Below are 16,404 nucleotides of genomic sequence, written 5' to 3'. Positions count from 1 at the left end.
CCTGTCCTGACCGTTTACCTTCCCACATTCCCGGGAGGTTCATTCTCGCAAAAGACTGACATTGGAGGACGTCGACGTTCAACGAAGTCGAGGCTCGATTCGCCGCCTGGGAACAGATTGATAATCCTCACGCGCGATCAAAGGGTCGACTCTTCAAGCTTTACAAAGAGTCCGGCCCATGTAAAAACCAGTATATTGACCAATATCAATTGACGCTCTACTAAAGAATTACGCCAACAACGCCTGATCTGAAGGCTAGTATAATGTGTTCCGCAATGCCCATTCCCAATTCAACAGCTCCGCCCAGACCTTTCCAAGGTGTCTTGGCCGACGCAATGGACGTGGCAATGTATTTCTGACTCCGGACACCCCTGCCACCACGGGGAAACCATATTCTGATGCTATCTGACCTCCTGGCACCACTATGAAAAGGTTTTGAGATCCGAAGCCAAGGCACTAATTGACCCTAGCCGTACGGTAGGGAACTATACCCTATCGCCTCGCGGCCCGTAAGCAAGACGTCACTCCGTATCTGTGCGGAAGCGCTACGGGTCAAGCCTGCTACTGCAATGCTTTTCCCAAAAATGATAGCAGTTATGCCGGTCCGGAGTACTAAAGTACTCGAGTTAACAGGGGCTACTTTCGAACTTTGTTCGACGAACACATTGATTGCTTGCCGCCGTGACCTTAGCCAATAGGCTCAAGTTCCCAACGACCTTCCTGATCCCAATGAACATGATAGTGAGGACGCGGCTTTCGCCTCTCCCCACCAGCGTTGGTGGTGTGTCTAGCGTCAGCGACCCCTCTGGCATGTAGCCAGCACCAACTGTCTTCGAAGTGCGCAGGGCGGATTGTTCTTGGCGGTTTGGCACCGGCCCACGGCGGACAGTCTTCCAAGTCGCAGTTCAGGAAATAAGGTACGCCCGTTGTATACCACAGACCCTGAATATCAACTGCGATACGAGCGAGCATCTGTAGCATACAATGAATGACGAGCCACCGGCCAAGGCGCGCATCATGTGTGTTCACCCCTTTCAACCGGGTTGTAGCTTCGTGGTCCAGGAATGCCAAGACGAAGTGTGATGCTAGAACTTGATGTCAACACTATGATATTTTTACCTGTCATATCGGAGACTGCTACTCAATCATACGTACAGTGGCTATATGCGTTTGTCCCTTGGCAGTATGCGTTGTGGAGGTCATGCCGATCTTGCACAGAGTCTGCACTCCTTTCGCGAAGCGCAGGGACTAGGGAGTCATTGGCTGGACTGGCATCACGAACAGGTGATGTATCACGAAGCGTCGGTAGTAAAGGCCACGGGTGCGGAATAGGCGTGAAGCCACACCTGAAGTTCCAGCTCGAGACGATCTTCTGTAAGGGGAATTGAGATGCATGTGAAGAAGGTTCTAGTGGCGTGAGAGTCTCGTCTTCATTGATATGTAGTAAGTATGGGATCGCCCCTTCCATGTATTGTATGACGGAATCGTTGACGAGCATGTCATACAGGCCACCGAGGTCTTCTTGCAATGTTTGAACGATGTTGCGAGTGAGCCAACGTCCACTTGCATCTGCGGGTGGAGGCCAGACGCCCCCAAATTTCGTAGTGTAGTAGGATTTGAGGAACTTTTCGAACAAACGAGCAGATCTCAGACCAGCGGCATGTTCGAGATCAACTGTGGAAGTACTGCCCGCGAAACTGAAGTCAGTAAGAATCTGCTGGAGCGCGAACACCCCTTCTTGCTGCTTCCGAAAACTCCGGTATAGGAGCTTCCTAGTTCTTTCAGACAGCTCACTGAAGGAGTCGTATTCCTCCATGTCGTGGTCCATCATGCCAACACAATGCGCAAAGCATTCGATCCATCCTTTCTCCCATTTGGTCCTTTCACACCATGCCAATAGGCGAATGGCTTCCGAGAGCATGGAGCGACAGTCATCCAGTCTCAGTGACTGTACATAGCCGCGTACGAACTTTTTCGCTATGTCTCGATGCTCCTGCACCCCAAAAAGGTCCACAGCAGTCCAATGCAGCTGATCTAGCTCAGATACTAGATCCTCTCCCGCAATGGGCTTGCCACGGAGAGCTGCGAAGAAGTTGCGGACCGAGACGCAGTACCTTTTAGGATCTGACCGGATTGGCTCTGGAAGCTCGATAATATATCGTATAGGCACTTCACCGAAGGGCGCAGCGGCCGTGAAGTCAGCAGAATCAGACTCGTTCAATTCTATAGCAGATGTCAATGCGATATCCACTGATCTGCTATGATCCACTGACCTTGTAGTTTATCGATGAGCGATCTGTATTTACACGAAAGAATCGTAGAGCTGTCTATCCTTAGTTCGACGTTCCTCCCGACACAAATGACGGTATCGCCATCGTTTCGCCACAATTCGGAATCCTATACATGGTGTTGGTAAAGAAATAGAGCTACCGCCCCGTGATTGTCGTTTACTTACCTTTTCCTCGAAATATGGAACTCTAGGAAAAAGCTGATCCCCGTATATGAATGGTGACACAGGCGCTGATAGTGCGTCCTCATCTCTGCTGTTCCTTTCGTAAATCGATGTCTTCGGTGAGGGTGCTAGCACCATCTGCTGGCGTCTCTCGCCATGCCGTGTCACCGGGTGCGTGTCCGAGTGCTTCCTTAATGAGGATTCTGCAGATGCAGGAAGCGGCTTCCTACGAACTGTAGGCTTCCTTTTAATCGAAGATGCAACGTCGATTTTAACTCCTGCTTTGAGCGGAGCGTCGTTTTCGGTCCCAGGAATAAGAAACTCTGGCATATTTGTGGAGAATTACGGATCTAGATCATCTCCCTTCGCCCTCGACTGTAAGATCCTTCCAGGTAAACGAAGATGCAGGTGTGACTGACCGTCTTCTTTTTTACGAGCGGAGAGTGGTGATTATGTTACGCTACCAGTGCTCATTTCACTTACCTCATCAGCCTGGATCAGCAATGGACTACGATATCAATAAGATGAGGAACCCCTTCCTAGGTCTATAACTCCTGGATCCAAACCTCACATAAAACCAAGCACAAATGCTATTCATGTTTGGCATCTACTATTGTTACAGACTATAGAAAGGTCACGCTGGACACCTCATTATCCGGTGTTGTAGACATTTGCTTCATGGCCATTGTCATTGTTCTGCGACTTTCACCTGGTCTGGGCTTGAGAAGGCGTGTTAGAGACGAAGCACGGTCTGTAAGAAGGTCGTCTCGAAATAGGCCACAAGGCCATGGCTTGAGCGCTGATGCTTGGCAAGAGGAAGCTGGCAAACATCAAAGCCACAAGAGACTCCTCAATTGTCCAGATGGGCACCATCGCCAGTAATGTCTGGATTATAGCAAGCATACAGTTATGTGCCAATGTCTGATAGTGCAGAGGAGAGAGAAAAAGGCAGGTGTTCCTCGATACAAGGTTCTATGCGTGTGGCTTCACGAAACCTGAATTCGCGACGCATCCCAGCCATCCCAGCCACTGAGAGTTGTCGCATGGCTGCCACGCAGAAAGGTACAGTACATAATCAAGGTTCTACCCGCCAACGTAGATTAATCAGCGTAGTTCTTGAACTTGTTTTGATAACGGCTTATGTATATGTGCGGGAACTCATAGCTCACTTGAAGTTCACTCGTGCTATTGTCTAGATTTCAGGCCGCCTTCCCAAAGCGAGGCTGCTCAGCGCTCATACTTGAACACATTGTGTACCTGCTGTAGTTGCTTCGATTCGCCCAACCCTGTACCTTACCAGGATACCGCGACTGTCTCGTTGCTACCTCACCCACCTCCTGTCGGTCATTTGAGCTACTCGTTCTTGAGCTTTCCATCGCAACATCCCCGATTTCATCGCTCCCCTGCCATCGACAGCGTTATCACGGTCAAAATGGCGCTCTCGGGCTTTCTTTTCCTTTCGTGGCGCATCTTTGAGATCGTTACACTGATACCCATAGTTGGCATGCTTGCCTACTTCGGTATGTTACCTCGTCCCATCAAATTATAAGTACACTCATTGAAATGTTCAGTCCATGGATTTGTCGCAAGCAACACGCTTACGCCAACCTATATCCTGGTGCTCTTCATAACATCAGTGCTAGCAGCAGCATGGGCTGTCGCGACTGTCATAACCTATCTTCGCGCGCGACACTCAGCATTCTTCGTTGCGCTTGTCGATCTGGCATTTGTCGGTGCTTTCATCGCTGGTGTCTATGAGCTGCGCGGTATCGCTGGTTCGAACTGTTCCAATTTCACCGCCGGTGGGTTTTACTTTGACCTTGGTCCATTCGGATACTATGGTCGTCAAAGCAACAGTCCGTGGGCTCTTCACATCAACAAGACCTGCGCTATGCTCAAAGCAAGTTTCGCATTGGGAATCATGAATTGTATCTTCTTCTTCATCACATTCGTAAGTCGTCTCGAGATATTCGTTGCGTGAATCTTTTTTGCTGATAGATTTGCGTAGTTGCTTGCGTTGCTCGTACACAGACATCACCGTGACGATGAACGTGTTGTCGTCAAGCGCGAGTATCACACTACTCGTCACTCACAACGTCGCTCTAGCCGCGGTTCGGCCTACGACAGGCGGACCTCTCCACGAAGAACTCACCACAGCTCACGACGAAGTCATTATACAAGCAATGTCTGAGTAGCTGATTATCCCTTTCGCAGCTATCTTACTCAGCAAGGCTCGAGCTCACCTTGTGATACTACTGAAGCCCGAACAACGGCCACATTCGGTGGGCAAAGCTATGATGATTGACGTTACGATGGTTTTAATTTCTTAGTCTTGAATGCCTTGGTTTTATGAACCGAGGTTGTTACATTTTCTTTCCTTTCATGTTCTACATTCACGGCCGTGCGCTGCTGACCACATGTAATTACGAATTCACGATCTACAGGGGTGACGATGTACTGAGTCTAGTCGCTGTCGAGCCGGACCAGTTCACCACATCAGTCAATCCCGTAGCCACCGAACTTCTTTTTCTGCCCTCATGACTCGATCCCCACAATCCTTCACTGACCAAGTGACTGAGCCCACCGCCCTGAGCAAGAAGCTGGGAAAAGTTGCCTTGTTCGACGACCTGACCCTGCTCGAGAACGATAATGTTATCAGCAATCGCCATCATATCTGTGCTGTGCGTGATGATAATGATTGTCATGCCACCATGCTGCGTAGCCAGTGATTGAATTGTGCGTCTGACCAGTGCCGCGTTCTCGACATCAAGGGCCGAAGTCGCCTCGTCCAGGATCAACACTGCTGGGCGGCGAACAATGGCGCGTGCGATAGCGATGCGTTGTGCTTGACCCCCAGAAAGACCAACGCCTCCTTCCCCAATCCGGGTCGAATACGCTTCGGGCAACGTGGAGATGAAATCGTCTATGCCAGCAGAAGCGGCAGCGATGCGGATCGCGGCAATACTCCTGAACGGAGAGTCCTTGGACAGGCCGTAGGCAATGTTGTCAGCAACCGTCGCTGCAAAGATGACCGGACTCTGAGCGACTACGGCAATTAACGAGCGCAAAGTCGGGGTGTGGATATGTTTGATATCGCGGCCCGACACCATGAGATCGGGTACACCTTGCGCTTGTCGATGTGCGTCTCTGGAGGTTGCATAAAGCCCGACCAACAAGGCCGCTACCGTCGACTTTCCAGACCCTGAAGATCCCACCACGGCAGTACACTTGCCGGACGGGATCACGAGACTCACGTTCTTGAGCACGCGCTGATCTGGCTGGGAGGGGTATGCAAAGCTCAGATCTGTGAATACGATGTCTCCAGTAGTGGTGATCCGAGTGTTTCCGGAGTGCTCGTGGGAGTCCCTGGGGAGCTGGGACAAACGCAGGATCCGTGAGGCCATTTCCCTTGACGAACTCATCTGTGGGATAAGATTGAGGAGGTTGCTTACGTTATTGATGGTGATCACGAGTTGGATGAAAACCTCGAGGACTTTTGGTGCCGAGGCGCCGTCTCTGACTATTATGCCGCCAGCGTAGAATATCAGGGCCATGACTAGGTCTCCTGCGATGTCTGAAAGACCGAAGAAAAATCCAGTCCAGAAAGCACGCTTTACGCCAACGACTAAGGTCGCTCTGATTGCTTGGAAGTACTTCTCGCTGAATTTCTTCTCTAGTGTCAAAGCTCGCACAGTCTTGATGGCAGTAAAGGTCTCGAAGAAGATGGAGCCAGTAACATCCGATGCATCGTTACTCCTTGCCTCCCATTTCGCGCTGATCGATGCGAACGCTCTTGTCACGATCCAGACATATGGACCGACTGACAAGGCGATGAGAGTTATCTTCCATTGCGTAACCAAAGCCCACACCAAGGTGACGGATATCATAATGGCAGCTGTCAGCACAGTAGCAGCGAATCGACCGAGGAGGTTGCGCATTTCTTCGGCGTGACGATCGAGCCCCTCTGTGATACGGGATATCGAGTTGATCTCTTGCGCAAAGAAATCTCGCGGCTGATCTAGAACTGCTTCCATTGCTTTCTCGCGGATGCGATTCACCCACTGCTGGCCAGCATACTCTAAACATATGTGTTGGAGATATGCGCATACCGCAGTGACGCCAGATACTCCGAGAATGCTCAGTGAGTATACAAGTGCTTGATGTTGACCTTGAGATCCTCGCCCATATGTGTGGATTAGCTTCGACAGAATGAAGGAGAAGACTGGGGCTGAAGCAGCACCAAGGACAGTGCTAAGAACGCCTACAAGCAACAGTAGACGGGGTCGAAGCTCAATATTTGGCCAGATAGTTCTGAGAATTAACGAGACCGACAAGACCCCGTCATCAGTGCGTAACATATCATGCGGGGGCTTTGGTCTGCGGATTCTGTTCATGAAGGATTGACTCTTGCCCTCAATAGCACTGTCATCGGCCGAAGGTTCAGAGGGTAGGCGCTGGCGATGCCCCTTGACATGGAGTCTAGCTCTGGAAGCAAATGCCCCTGTCCGGTCGAGGAATGATTCTGGCGTTTCTGTCATTGGGGAAGCTATCTTCTGATCAGACACAGCGAATTGATCTCTGATCTGTGATTCGGGTGTGTCGTTATTGATGCCGCTCGAGTGCGTACTAATGCGCGACAAGCTGTATTCATTGGTACCGTGCATAGGTCTGAAAGTACTGATTGGCCTGCCAGATCTTCCAGCGCCCTGTAGGACCATGCTCGTGTGAGTATTCACAAAAGCGGATGGGCGAAAAGATGTTCTCTTCTGCTCCCCAGCTGCCAGATGGAACCCGAGAGGGTCATTGAGATGGTCCAAGTGAGCCTCAGGAATGACACCAGCATCAGTAGATTGAATTCGAAGTGACAGGTCTTCAGAGTCATGTCGGCGCGAGTCGAATGGGGAGAGCTGGGCCTGTTGTTCTTCGGACAAGAAGTCCTGGAATGGACTTCCCTTTAGCTTTTCCATGTGCTTCCGATAGCCCTCCTGGACGAGACGACCTTGTTTCAACACAACAGCGTAATCATTCGGAAGTATTTGAGGTATGTCATGTGTGATGATTACCGTGGTTCTGCCTTGTCGCCACTTCCGAATTGCTTCCATGACCAGAGCCCGACTGATTTGATCGAGAGCACTTGTTGATTCATCCAGCAATAGGACCGGTGAATTGCGTACGTACGCTCTTGCGAGCGCCATGCGTTGCCGTTGTCCTCCACTCATCGACTCTCCCTTTGTGCCAACGATGGTGTCCAGACCTTGAGGCAGATCATTGATCATGAGTTGTAGAAGTGCAAACTCTACCGCACGCTTGACTTCTTCATCTGAGACTTTGGAAGAACCACTTGTGCCTGAAGCTATGTTGTTATAGAGAGTATCTGCGAAGAGAACACTTTGCTGTTCAACGAGGGTGATCTGGGTCCGCAACCAAGTAACGTCCAGAGTAGGAAGAGGACACCCATCGAGCAGGATCTCGCCTGTATTCGGGGCGTAAAATCGCATCAGGAGCTGCCCTAGAGTACTCTTGCCCGAACCACTCTGACCAACGATGAAGGTGGTCACACCTCCAGGTATGAATAAGTTGACATCTCTGAGAGCCATCTGGCTCGGCCGAGTGGGGTATGCAAAGGATACCTGCATAGATTGTTAGCTGAATCATTTCTCGGTCGAATGCAAAAATACATACACCTCTGAGAACGATATTCCCTTCGAAATTGTCAATGGTAGATACGCCTTCACTTCGAGAGACCGAAGACCCATTTTCTATCTGGGTCAGAACTGCTCTCAGTGTTGCGCCCGCGGTTCTGCCCTTCTCCAAAACAATCATCTGTGGTAGGATGGCCGATATTGCTTGGAAGGCACCAAGTGCAGCCACGAAGGTGGTGACCACGTCGCCGGCCGTCTTCTCGCCCTTACGGATTAGTACACCGCCGTAATAAAAGCCTTGGACAAACATGGCCGAAGTAATGAACACCGTGAGTGCGAATTGTAGAGCATTGATATTGACTACACGCATGTACCAGACAGTAGCACTGGCGAGGGCGCCCTTGTACTTGACAATCTCGTCATCTTGTCCGTTGAAGCATTTCACTGTTTCTATCGCGCTCAAGGCACTGTTGACATACTTAAGTGCATCCGCTAATGAATCTTGTTGCTTCTTGACATTCGGTTGCATACTGGCTCCCAGATAGCCGAGGATCGTGACAATGAGCGGGACTGTGGAAATAATGACCAGGGTAAGCTTCCAGGAATAGAACAATGCTAGACCGATGTTGAAGAGCGCGGTAGCGGCGATGGTCACCAGGCTTCCTAAAGGTTGAGATGTGGCAAGTTGTAGTTCGCGTATTTGTCTATGTTCTGTGAGCTTTTAGAGTCCGTGTTGAGCATCGTGGCATCAGCACATACACCTGGAGTCTTGGTATTAGAGCGCCAATACCATTTTTTCGAAGATCGTACCACTCAGTTTCTTTGACTAGCATGCCATAGAACAGGCGATTCCGTGCGCTATTAGCTTGCAGTTCTCCAAACGCTACCCATGCTGCAAAGAAAACAAAATGTAGTATCCAACTTCCAATACCGACCAAAAGAAAATTGAGTGCAAAACGGGACTCTTTCCTCACCAACTGATCGGTGTCTGTGAAGTTTGTGAATGCTTGAAATGCTTTCCCGACTAGGAGAGCGGCGGCAGGCGAAGCCACGCCTGAGAGAACGCCAGAGACGATGGCGACAACGAGACAAGTCAGATGTGATTTGTCCGTAAAGAAAAATAAAGCTTTCCACGGGGTATCCGGAGCATCGTTTGTTTTCCTGTCATCGATCGCGTTTCCATTTTCAGAAAGGTCATGTAATTCAATCGCCTCTTTCCTGACGTCCTTGGCTTTTTGATCGTTTCGACCAAAGCGACGGACTCTTGCGAAGCTCGGCATCAAGAAGTCTTGAACTGTATAATGGACATTTGCAACGGATGCTGGAAGGAGTGCTTTCCTTGTAGTAATGAAATGATGAATTGGACTTTTTACGTTTGCAGTATGTATTTCATGAAAGACAATAACAGTAGAATATGTCATGCCTTAGAGTATAGGACAATGTGAAGGCGTGACGCGAGTGGCGGGTATGACTTTCAAAGAATGGACGTCTTACTATTGTTCTCACCTGCCGTATGGGGCACAAGCGAGACAAGGGACGCAAGGCCACTCGAGAATGAAAGTACCTGCTTTCCCCAGCCTGTATCTTCTGCATAACACTTTTCGTGAGAGATGTGTCCTCCAATCGTCGTGCAATATTATGACCTCGTTTCAATATTGCGAGGTCACGAATAAAGTATCGAGACGATAAGTACTGAGAGGACTACAACAGCGATTCGCCTGCAAATCTCGATACTGATCTCATTGAGTCGACTCTTACGCTGCCATTCGGGGTTTCGTAGGTTGCGATTGTGCGCGCAGCGGATTTCCATTAGAGTGCATAGCTTCAAGTGGTTTAATTTCTGCGCATCGACTAGGATATCGCTCATGATTTCTGGCTTTGCGCCTTTTCATAGATCCAGTCGTTCAGACCTTGTCGGTTCCTGCATGCACGTCAGCATAAATGAGTCTGCAACAGCTCGACAGATAAGCACAATACATACCTCACAATCTCGACGGCATAAAACTGCATACGTACAGCTGCAATGAATTTTAGCATAAAATCTTGGGCTCACTCCACACCGAGTAAATGCTTACCGAATATCGTCTCCTTCTCGCCGTACTCCCAAGCAGGGTTCGCTCGCAGCATGGTGCCGAAGTTGAAATCGTCAACCTTCTTCTCGTACTGGTTGATGAAGTTCCTCCATCGTTCCTTTCCTGCTTTGCTCTTCATCTCATCTTCATTGATGGTTGCCTTGGCGTCAAAATCGGGAAATTCTTTTTGGAAATGCTCGTAGATCTCGTCATCGATCTTGGTCAAGCGCAGTTTTGATCCGGGCACTTTCTCAAGGATGGACCAGTATGTTGACATGTGCTGCACGACTATTCTACTGGTTAGCGCGGCGCTCTACGAATGCGCGTTGTATCTGCGCCGATGACATGTTGCACATACCTTTGACGGCAAATTGCTTCTCGATATCCTCGAAGTTATCTGCCTGCTCTGGGCTGAGCTGAGCGCCTGGCGGACCGAGAGACATATTTGGTCGTTGTGGTTGTTTAAATTTGAGTTGGATTGCGGGTGTCGCTGGGTATGGATATGATGGCAGTGAATAATTGGCTATAATTTGATTTTCTGATAACACGACAATATGAAGGCGTATATATCTTCGAATTAAACCCAATGTTGCTATTGAGTGAGCGCCTTAGTCAAAATATAAAAGAATGGTCTTCTTCCTTCTTGCATCTTCGAGTCGCAGCGGCTGTGTGCTCTTCCCATGACCCCACGTGCCAGTGAAGGTGACGCACATCTTGGCACCAAAATTTCCTCGAGGTTGGGCTTAGGCCCTCAGCCCTGCGAGGTACGGAGGTACTTATTGTACGAGTACAGCACGGAACGGCCTTACTTAATTCCTGGATTTAAGGACGGCGGACTCTCTTCATTGATGATAACAAACCCAATCCTGGCACACCTCCGAAGTGTACCTTGACATGCAGTGGTAGCATCTTCAGGTGAACTAAAAAAAATCTGATGCCAAGTCAGAATCGAGCTTGTCTGCCACAAGCTTTGTCGCCGAAATCTGTGAGACTCTAAGTATACGTACAGACCTACCCCATGGCGAAGGTCATGGATACCTGTCTTATGCGTTGGCTCACGTCTGTTCTGTTATCTTCGAAGCTATACTTGTTTCTTGATCACTGATGCACATCTTCTGACATCTCCGAGGAGATCACGCGCATCCTTCTATAAGCACAGTTATGTCTCTGCGTTGACCTAAAGGGAACACAGAGTACACTATTGCACGTGGTAGGCTTGTTGCGATCTACGATCCCCTACTGCTGCTTATCTCTCCACTGTCGATCTATCTTACCTTTCCCCACGACAGCCTCTTCTGCTGAGACCTATGATCGTTGAGCCTCACATTATTTCACCCGATCTATACAACAGATCTGACGTCGTCAAAGCCTATTTGCTTTGTCGTGATGGTTCCTGCGCGATCCAAAATTGCTTGCCAAATGCTAGGGTTGATCCTGTGAACAGAATATGGTCACAATCATGGCTACCATGTTCGAGCTTATATACAAGCACTGGGACTGTTCCTTAGTTGAGGTACTGTACCTTCGACTCTCTTGCTTGCAGCTTTGCTGGGTTTCATTCGGGGCTCTGTATTCATACTCTGCTCATCTTCCTACTGAACACTGCGATGGATGCTTTCACCCCACAACAGACCATTGAGTTGGTCTCTCGTATCGGCACAAAGAAAGCACACATGAGACTTGATAAGTTGTGGTGGAACTCGTTCATGACAGGTCTATACGCCCCAGTATTGTGATGATCAGCATTTCGAGTACTCACAGAATGAAAGGTCCTCTTCTTGGATTCGGATGTGCTGTGCTCGTTAGCACTAATGCTGCTCCATGGTATCAGGAGAATGCTCCTGGTCTCATAAGTAAGTGCATTGTATGAGCATTGTCCAAACGTAAGCAGACCCTGACAGCTACTAGGGACGATAGGCGCTCTTTTCTTCCCTGTGGGACTTGTGTAAGTGAAGGATCGATGTCCGGTGTCGGCTGCCACTAACAAGCCTAGCATGATCGTCCTCAGTGGAGCGGATCTCTTGACGAGCAACATCATGTTCATGTGGACGGCCTTCTTGCATAGACGTGTGACAATACTAGATGTGCTCAAGAACTGGGTTGTATCCTTCTTCGGCAATCTGGCAGGCACATTGTTCTTCATGGCCATCATCACTGGTTACGGAGGTGTGTTCGAGGAAACTCCAGCATATCAGAATGCTGCCGTCAATCTCGCTGTGCAGAAAGCGCAGAACCCACAATGGCATCAGATCTTCCTACGAGCTATAGGCGCAAACTGGCTTGTGTGCTTTGCGGTGTTCATCAGCATTAGTAGTCGAGAGGTTGTGAGCAAGATCATTGCCATCTGGTGGCCCACAGCCACCTTCGTCGCACTAGCCCTGGACCATGTTGTTGCGAACATGTTCTTCATCGTAAGTATCTCTTGTATCATTTACCAACACCATTGACTGATCATACTGCAGCCTATGGGAATCTGGTGTGGTGCTCCATTCGGCGTAGGGTATTACATCTGGAAGAGTCTGATCCCTACACTTTTGGGTAATATGGTAGGAGGCGGTCTCTTCGTCAGTACCGCTTACTGGTATCTCTATCTCACCGGCGACGTCAGTGTCGAGATCGACTTCAATATTGGAAGCCTGCAATCAGCAATGGAGGCCGGAGGACCCATGCGGAACGGTCCAAAGGCCAAGGGGCGACCAGAAAGCCAGGGCACACTTGTCGGTCAAGATCCTTACGCTTCCAATCCATCAAGCCAGAACGCGCAGACTGCGACTGCTGCTCAACAGCTTCCTCAGTCCAGTGGACAGATGACGAGTGCGATTGGAAAAGAGCTAAGTGATGACAGCCCGTACGCGAAGACACACGCGGAACGAACACGATCCAACGGAGACGAGGAGAAGGCATAGAGGTATGCCGGAATTTTAATTTATACCCGCGCTTAAAGTCTAATAACCAGAAACTCCATAGTATCGTTCGATCTGGAATTCTGACGATATGTCCCGATGAATATTTGCTTGAAGTGTATAGCTTGTATGTACAGATTTGTAATTCTAGATTAATTAGTCTCGGTCCTTTGGAATAGCACTAATGCCGTCGACATGGTATTGCTCCAATGTCGTGTGGGAACCAAAGGAACCAGGGGAATCTTTCCCCAATATCCCCATATATGCTGCGCACAAGGACTCAGCCAGTTTCAAGCTGCTCTACGTCTGCCAAGGACGACCCTTTCCATTGCCTTGCTCGTTGTGGCCTCCATTCTGCCCGGAACCCCATGCTGAACCCGACGACGGTGCAGGAGCATGGTTGTTCCACTCGACATGCGAGCGAGCAGCATCATTAGTAGACTCAGACGTCACCATAGCCTCCGAGGCCTGCGTCGTCGCCGAAGCCACCACAGCCCCCGCAGTATTGGTAGCATAATACGCACTCAGCGCCGTGGACATCTCGTAGCCCTCATTGTAAGCACCTAATCCGCCGAGATAAGTGAGCGTGCTCTGAATGCTGGCGTCCGAGTAGACGTCCGCGGACCAGTCTTGGGCGATGAAGCGTGAGTCGGTCGGGTCGGCTAGGCCTTGAACGTTGTCGTAGCCGAGCTCTGGGAGGCGCGTCACGTTCAATGCGGCCATCATCTGTGCGGTATGTTAGCGTAAGTGGTCGAAGGATGCAGGGGTCTTCTTTGGTGGCTGTGAGGCGTACCATGTGGTCCTCGTGGATGAGGTTGTGGCAGTGGAACATGTATAGTCCCGACCATACGCCGTAGTATGCCAGTATGCGCACTGTCTCGCCTGGCTCGAGCAGCACAATGTCTTTCAGCCCCGCTGACTCGTAGGGCATCACACCTCTGCTGCCACCTGTGCGGCTGACGATCTGGAAATCGACAAGGTGTATGTGGACTGGATGGAAGTCTCGCCCGCCTGTCGCGTGTTGTAGTTCCCATAGCTCGACGGTGCCTTGTTGCGGATTTGCTATCACACGGTTGTTGGCGTCGGTGAACGAAATGCCGTTTATCGTCCAGTGATTATCACCACTTGGTCTTGTCAGTATTAGGAGTTTCGTAACTAAGAAGATTATGTACTCACCCATAGCCGAAACGAAATGTGCGATCAGGCTCAGTCTTTGACGATTGTGGCCAGGCGATGCTTGGTGCCAATGAGCTGGGGACTTCGTTGGAGCTCCAATCTGCGACATCGCCGCCGACAACAAACTCCATGACTAGATTGGTGTTGGCATAGCTGGGCATCTCAGCCGTACTATAAGTGTTCTTGAGCGTCAAGTTCTGTCCGGCGAACTGCGAGAAGTCAACCACAACCTCGTATCGTTCACCCATGGCGATCACGACATCAGGTGACTCGACTGGCGCACCAAACAGACCCGCATCGGAAGCGATGATCTGCATATTCAACCAATCTCCATTGTCCTGTTCGACATGAAGATCGAAGGGTCGGCTGACAGCAGTGTTGTACAGACGAAGACGATACTTTCGTGGTTCAACTAGCATGTACGGCCATGGTTGATGATTGACCGCTATGACGTCCCCGTACAGGCTCTCCTGATCGTCATTGACGTTTACAAATTGGCCATTGGAATCATACATCTGTAGCGAGTTAGTCAAGGCGCGTTCAGTGTCAGACACGACACTTAGAGTTGGGTCGTCACTCTAGATGATAGAGCGAGAGATCGAGAGACTTACAGTATCCGATATGTGTAGTATAACATCATATTTGCTTGTAGGTAGTCCCAAAGCATCCTCGGCAGGGTCGTAGATGATATAGGACGCTGTGAGTCCTTTGAAGCAGTTTCCCGATGTCAGCCCTTCGGCGTGGTCCTGTACTAGTGGTTAGTGACTTACATACGACAGAGGTGAGGAATTTAAGCGAGAACATCTTACGTGGTACCACAGGGATCGTGCGCTCTCAGTGTTAGGATAGTAGTAGTCCTTGATCTGGCCGGGCTTGATCGGATCCTCCGTCCATCCATCCCAAGGTGAATGTGCTACTGCAAGTCAGAACATGTCACTTTATCACTCTTACGTGAAATACTCACTTGGCGAGCCATGCAGGTGCACTACCGAATCTTGATATTGGTTATTACTGCTTCCACGTCAGTCCTTGTCATGCTTCCAGGTCTCGAGGTTCACTCACTTGAAACGGAGGACTGTCTGAACACCCCTTTGGACATAGAATGTAGGCCCTGGGGCGAAACCGTCGTATCCAACAAAATCTGTGGCGGCGAGGCCATCAAATAACTGTTTTTGGAAAGGTTCAATAGTCAATTGGTAATAGTCAATTTGCTGACCGTCGACATTAGCAGACCTGGGGCAACATTAACTGGTGATCCTGCATAGGTAACCACAATACCTACGTGTATGGAGTTGCTATCGGTGCAATTGGCAGCGCCGTCTGGAAGATAGGTAGGCTCGGACTACCCGCACACACGAGCGTTGTGAGTGCAGCCATGGAGGTAAACCATCGGGACATTTTTTCTTTCTGATGTATAAACGAGAGTGAGATGGAAGAACCAACGGCGAAAATGAGAAAATACGCAAGTTCGCGCAGGCTTCTAGGGACCGAGCTTGATAATAATGTCGGACGCAACAACATCGCCTGAGGTAGGTCTTGACCCTAACATATCCCTACCTTCAATGCCAATCTCTGCAGCTTGGCTAGGCTGTGTGCGCATCATGATCACATTGACAAGCAGGGAGCGAGATAGTGGACTGGCAAGCACGGCAATCTACAACATGGATATCGATGCCGCAGAAACATGAAGACGAAGGGCTGCTACAAATGTGGATACTTGCATCCCTGTCGGCCGTTGAACCCACAAATAGGACCATATCCAGCTCTGCGTTGGAAGCAGACGCCTAGTGTATCGCCTTGAGTCCGTGTCGCAAAAGAGTTTTTACCTGAACTTGGTGTATCGAGTAATGTGATGTAGTGAGTGACAATTTGCGCTTAGCTGGACGGGCTGCTCCGTACGAGCCGAACGCTTACACTGTCTTCAACGTTTGTGCATGAAGCTACACCGCATATGCTAGCAGACTCATCTTGAAGATCCCGGACGTGTTGGTGTCTTCTTCATGTTGTGCGTCGGAAACCACGACGGATCCCCAAATCATGGGTGGTCATGATTCATAGCCAAAACAAGCTGAAACGCGAGTGGCTGGAACGGCACGGCGAGGATCTGCATGGACCATGATCTTCAACTTTGTCTGGACGTCGGCCCATACCTTTTACTT

At 49.8% G+C, this 16,404-nt stretch overlaps 6 protein-coding genes across 8 annotated transcripts; 2 read left to right on the top strand and 4 right to left on the bottom strand.

Moving 5' to 3' along the window:
• Positions 1 to 687: 687 nt before the first annotated feature.
• Positions 688 to 2,782, bottom strand: AAFC00_000555 (uncharacterized protein; the record flags this gene model as incomplete). The annotated part of the gene is made up of 4 exons (XM_069345458.1): positions 688 to 1,085; positions 1,156 to 2,223; positions 2,274 to 2,397; positions 2,456 to 2,782. The coding sequence occupies 4 exons, from the start codon at positions 2,780 to 2,782 to the stop codon at positions 688 to 690; spliced, it is 1,917 nt and encodes a 638-aa protein (XP_069200401.1).
• Positions 2,783 to 3,884: 1,102 nt separating this feature from the next.
• AAFC00_000554 (uncharacterized protein) lies at positions 3,885 to 4,643 on the top strand (the record flags this gene model as incomplete). Its single annotated transcript, XM_069345449.1, has 3 exons — positions 3,885 to 3,972; positions 4,024 to 4,403; positions 4,461 to 4,643. 3 exons carry the CDS (start codon positions 3,885 to 3,887, stop codon positions 4,641 to 4,643), a joined length of 651 nt encoding a protein of 216 aa, XP_069200400.1.
• A 247-nt stretch (positions 4,644 to 4,890) lies between these two features.
• AAFC00_000553 (uncharacterized protein) lies at positions 4,891 to 9,374 on the bottom strand (the record flags this gene model as incomplete). Its single annotated transcript, XM_069345438.1, has 3 exons — positions 4,891 to 8,082; positions 8,135 to 8,798; positions 8,854 to 9,374. 3 exons carry the CDS (start codon positions 9,372 to 9,374, stop codon positions 4,891 to 4,893), a joined length of 4,377 nt encoding a protein of 1,458 aa, XP_069200399.1.
• A 583-nt stretch (positions 9,375 to 9,957) lies between these two features.
• Positions 9,958 to 10,609, bottom strand: AAFC00_000552 (uncharacterized protein; the record flags this gene model as incomplete). Its single annotated transcript, XM_069345425.1, has 4 exons — positions 9,958 to 10,015; positions 10,076 to 10,112; positions 10,170 to 10,454; positions 10,525 to 10,609. 4 exons carry the CDS (start codon positions 10,607 to 10,609, stop codon positions 9,958 to 9,960), a joined length of 465 nt encoding a protein of 154 aa, XP_069200398.1.
• Positions 10,610 to 11,773: 1,164 nt separating this feature from the next.
• Positions 11,774 to 13,072, top strand: AAFC00_000551 (uncharacterized protein; the record flags this gene model as incomplete). Of its 2 annotated transcripts, XM_069345415.1 has the most annotated exons (5): positions 11,774 to 11,879; positions 11,936 to 12,019; positions 12,075 to 12,111; positions 12,160 to 12,577; positions 12,629 to 13,072. In XM_069345415.1, 5 exons carry the CDS (start codon positions 11,774 to 11,776, stop codon positions 13,070 to 13,072), a joined length of 1,089 nt encoding a protein of 362 aa, XP_069200396.1. The 2 variants fall into 2 exon arrangements, with proteins under 2 accessions (XP_069200396.1, XP_069200397.1); XM_069348561.1 differs by lacking the exon at positions 11,774 to 11,879 and having other exon boundaries at positions 11,929 to 12,019.
• Positions 13,073 to 13,369: 297 nt separating this feature from the next.
• On the bottom strand, positions 13,370 to 15,643 carry AAFC00_000550 (uncharacterized protein; the record flags this gene model as incomplete). Of its 2 annotated transcripts, none has more annotated exons than XM_069345403.1 (8): positions 13,370 to 13,795; positions 13,863 to 14,193; positions 14,246 to 14,760; positions 14,857 to 14,991; positions 15,055 to 15,161; positions 15,210 to 15,256; positions 15,308 to 15,478; positions 15,528 to 15,643. In XM_069345403.1, the coding sequence occupies 8 exons, from the start codon at positions 15,641 to 15,643 to the stop codon at positions 13,370 to 13,372; spliced, it is 1,848 nt and encodes a 615-aa protein (XP_069200395.1). The 2 variants fall into 2 exon arrangements, with proteins under 2 accessions (XP_069200395.1, XP_069200394.1); XM_069345402.1 differs by having other exon boundaries at positions 15,055 to 15,158.
• Positions 15,644 to 16,404: the final 761 nt, after the last annotated feature.

The sequence above is a fragment of the Neodothiora populina genome (genome assembly GCF_041146345.1).
Source record: "Neodothiora populina strain CPC 39397 chromosome Unknown canker_contig_11, whole genome shotgun sequence".
Taxonomy (NCBI): Eukaryota; Fungi; Ascomycota; class Dothideomycetes; order Dothideales; family Dothioraceae; genus Neodothiora; species Neodothiora populina.
Note: the sequence above shows the minus strand (reverse complement) of the source record. Positions and strands in the feature narration are given on the sequence as shown.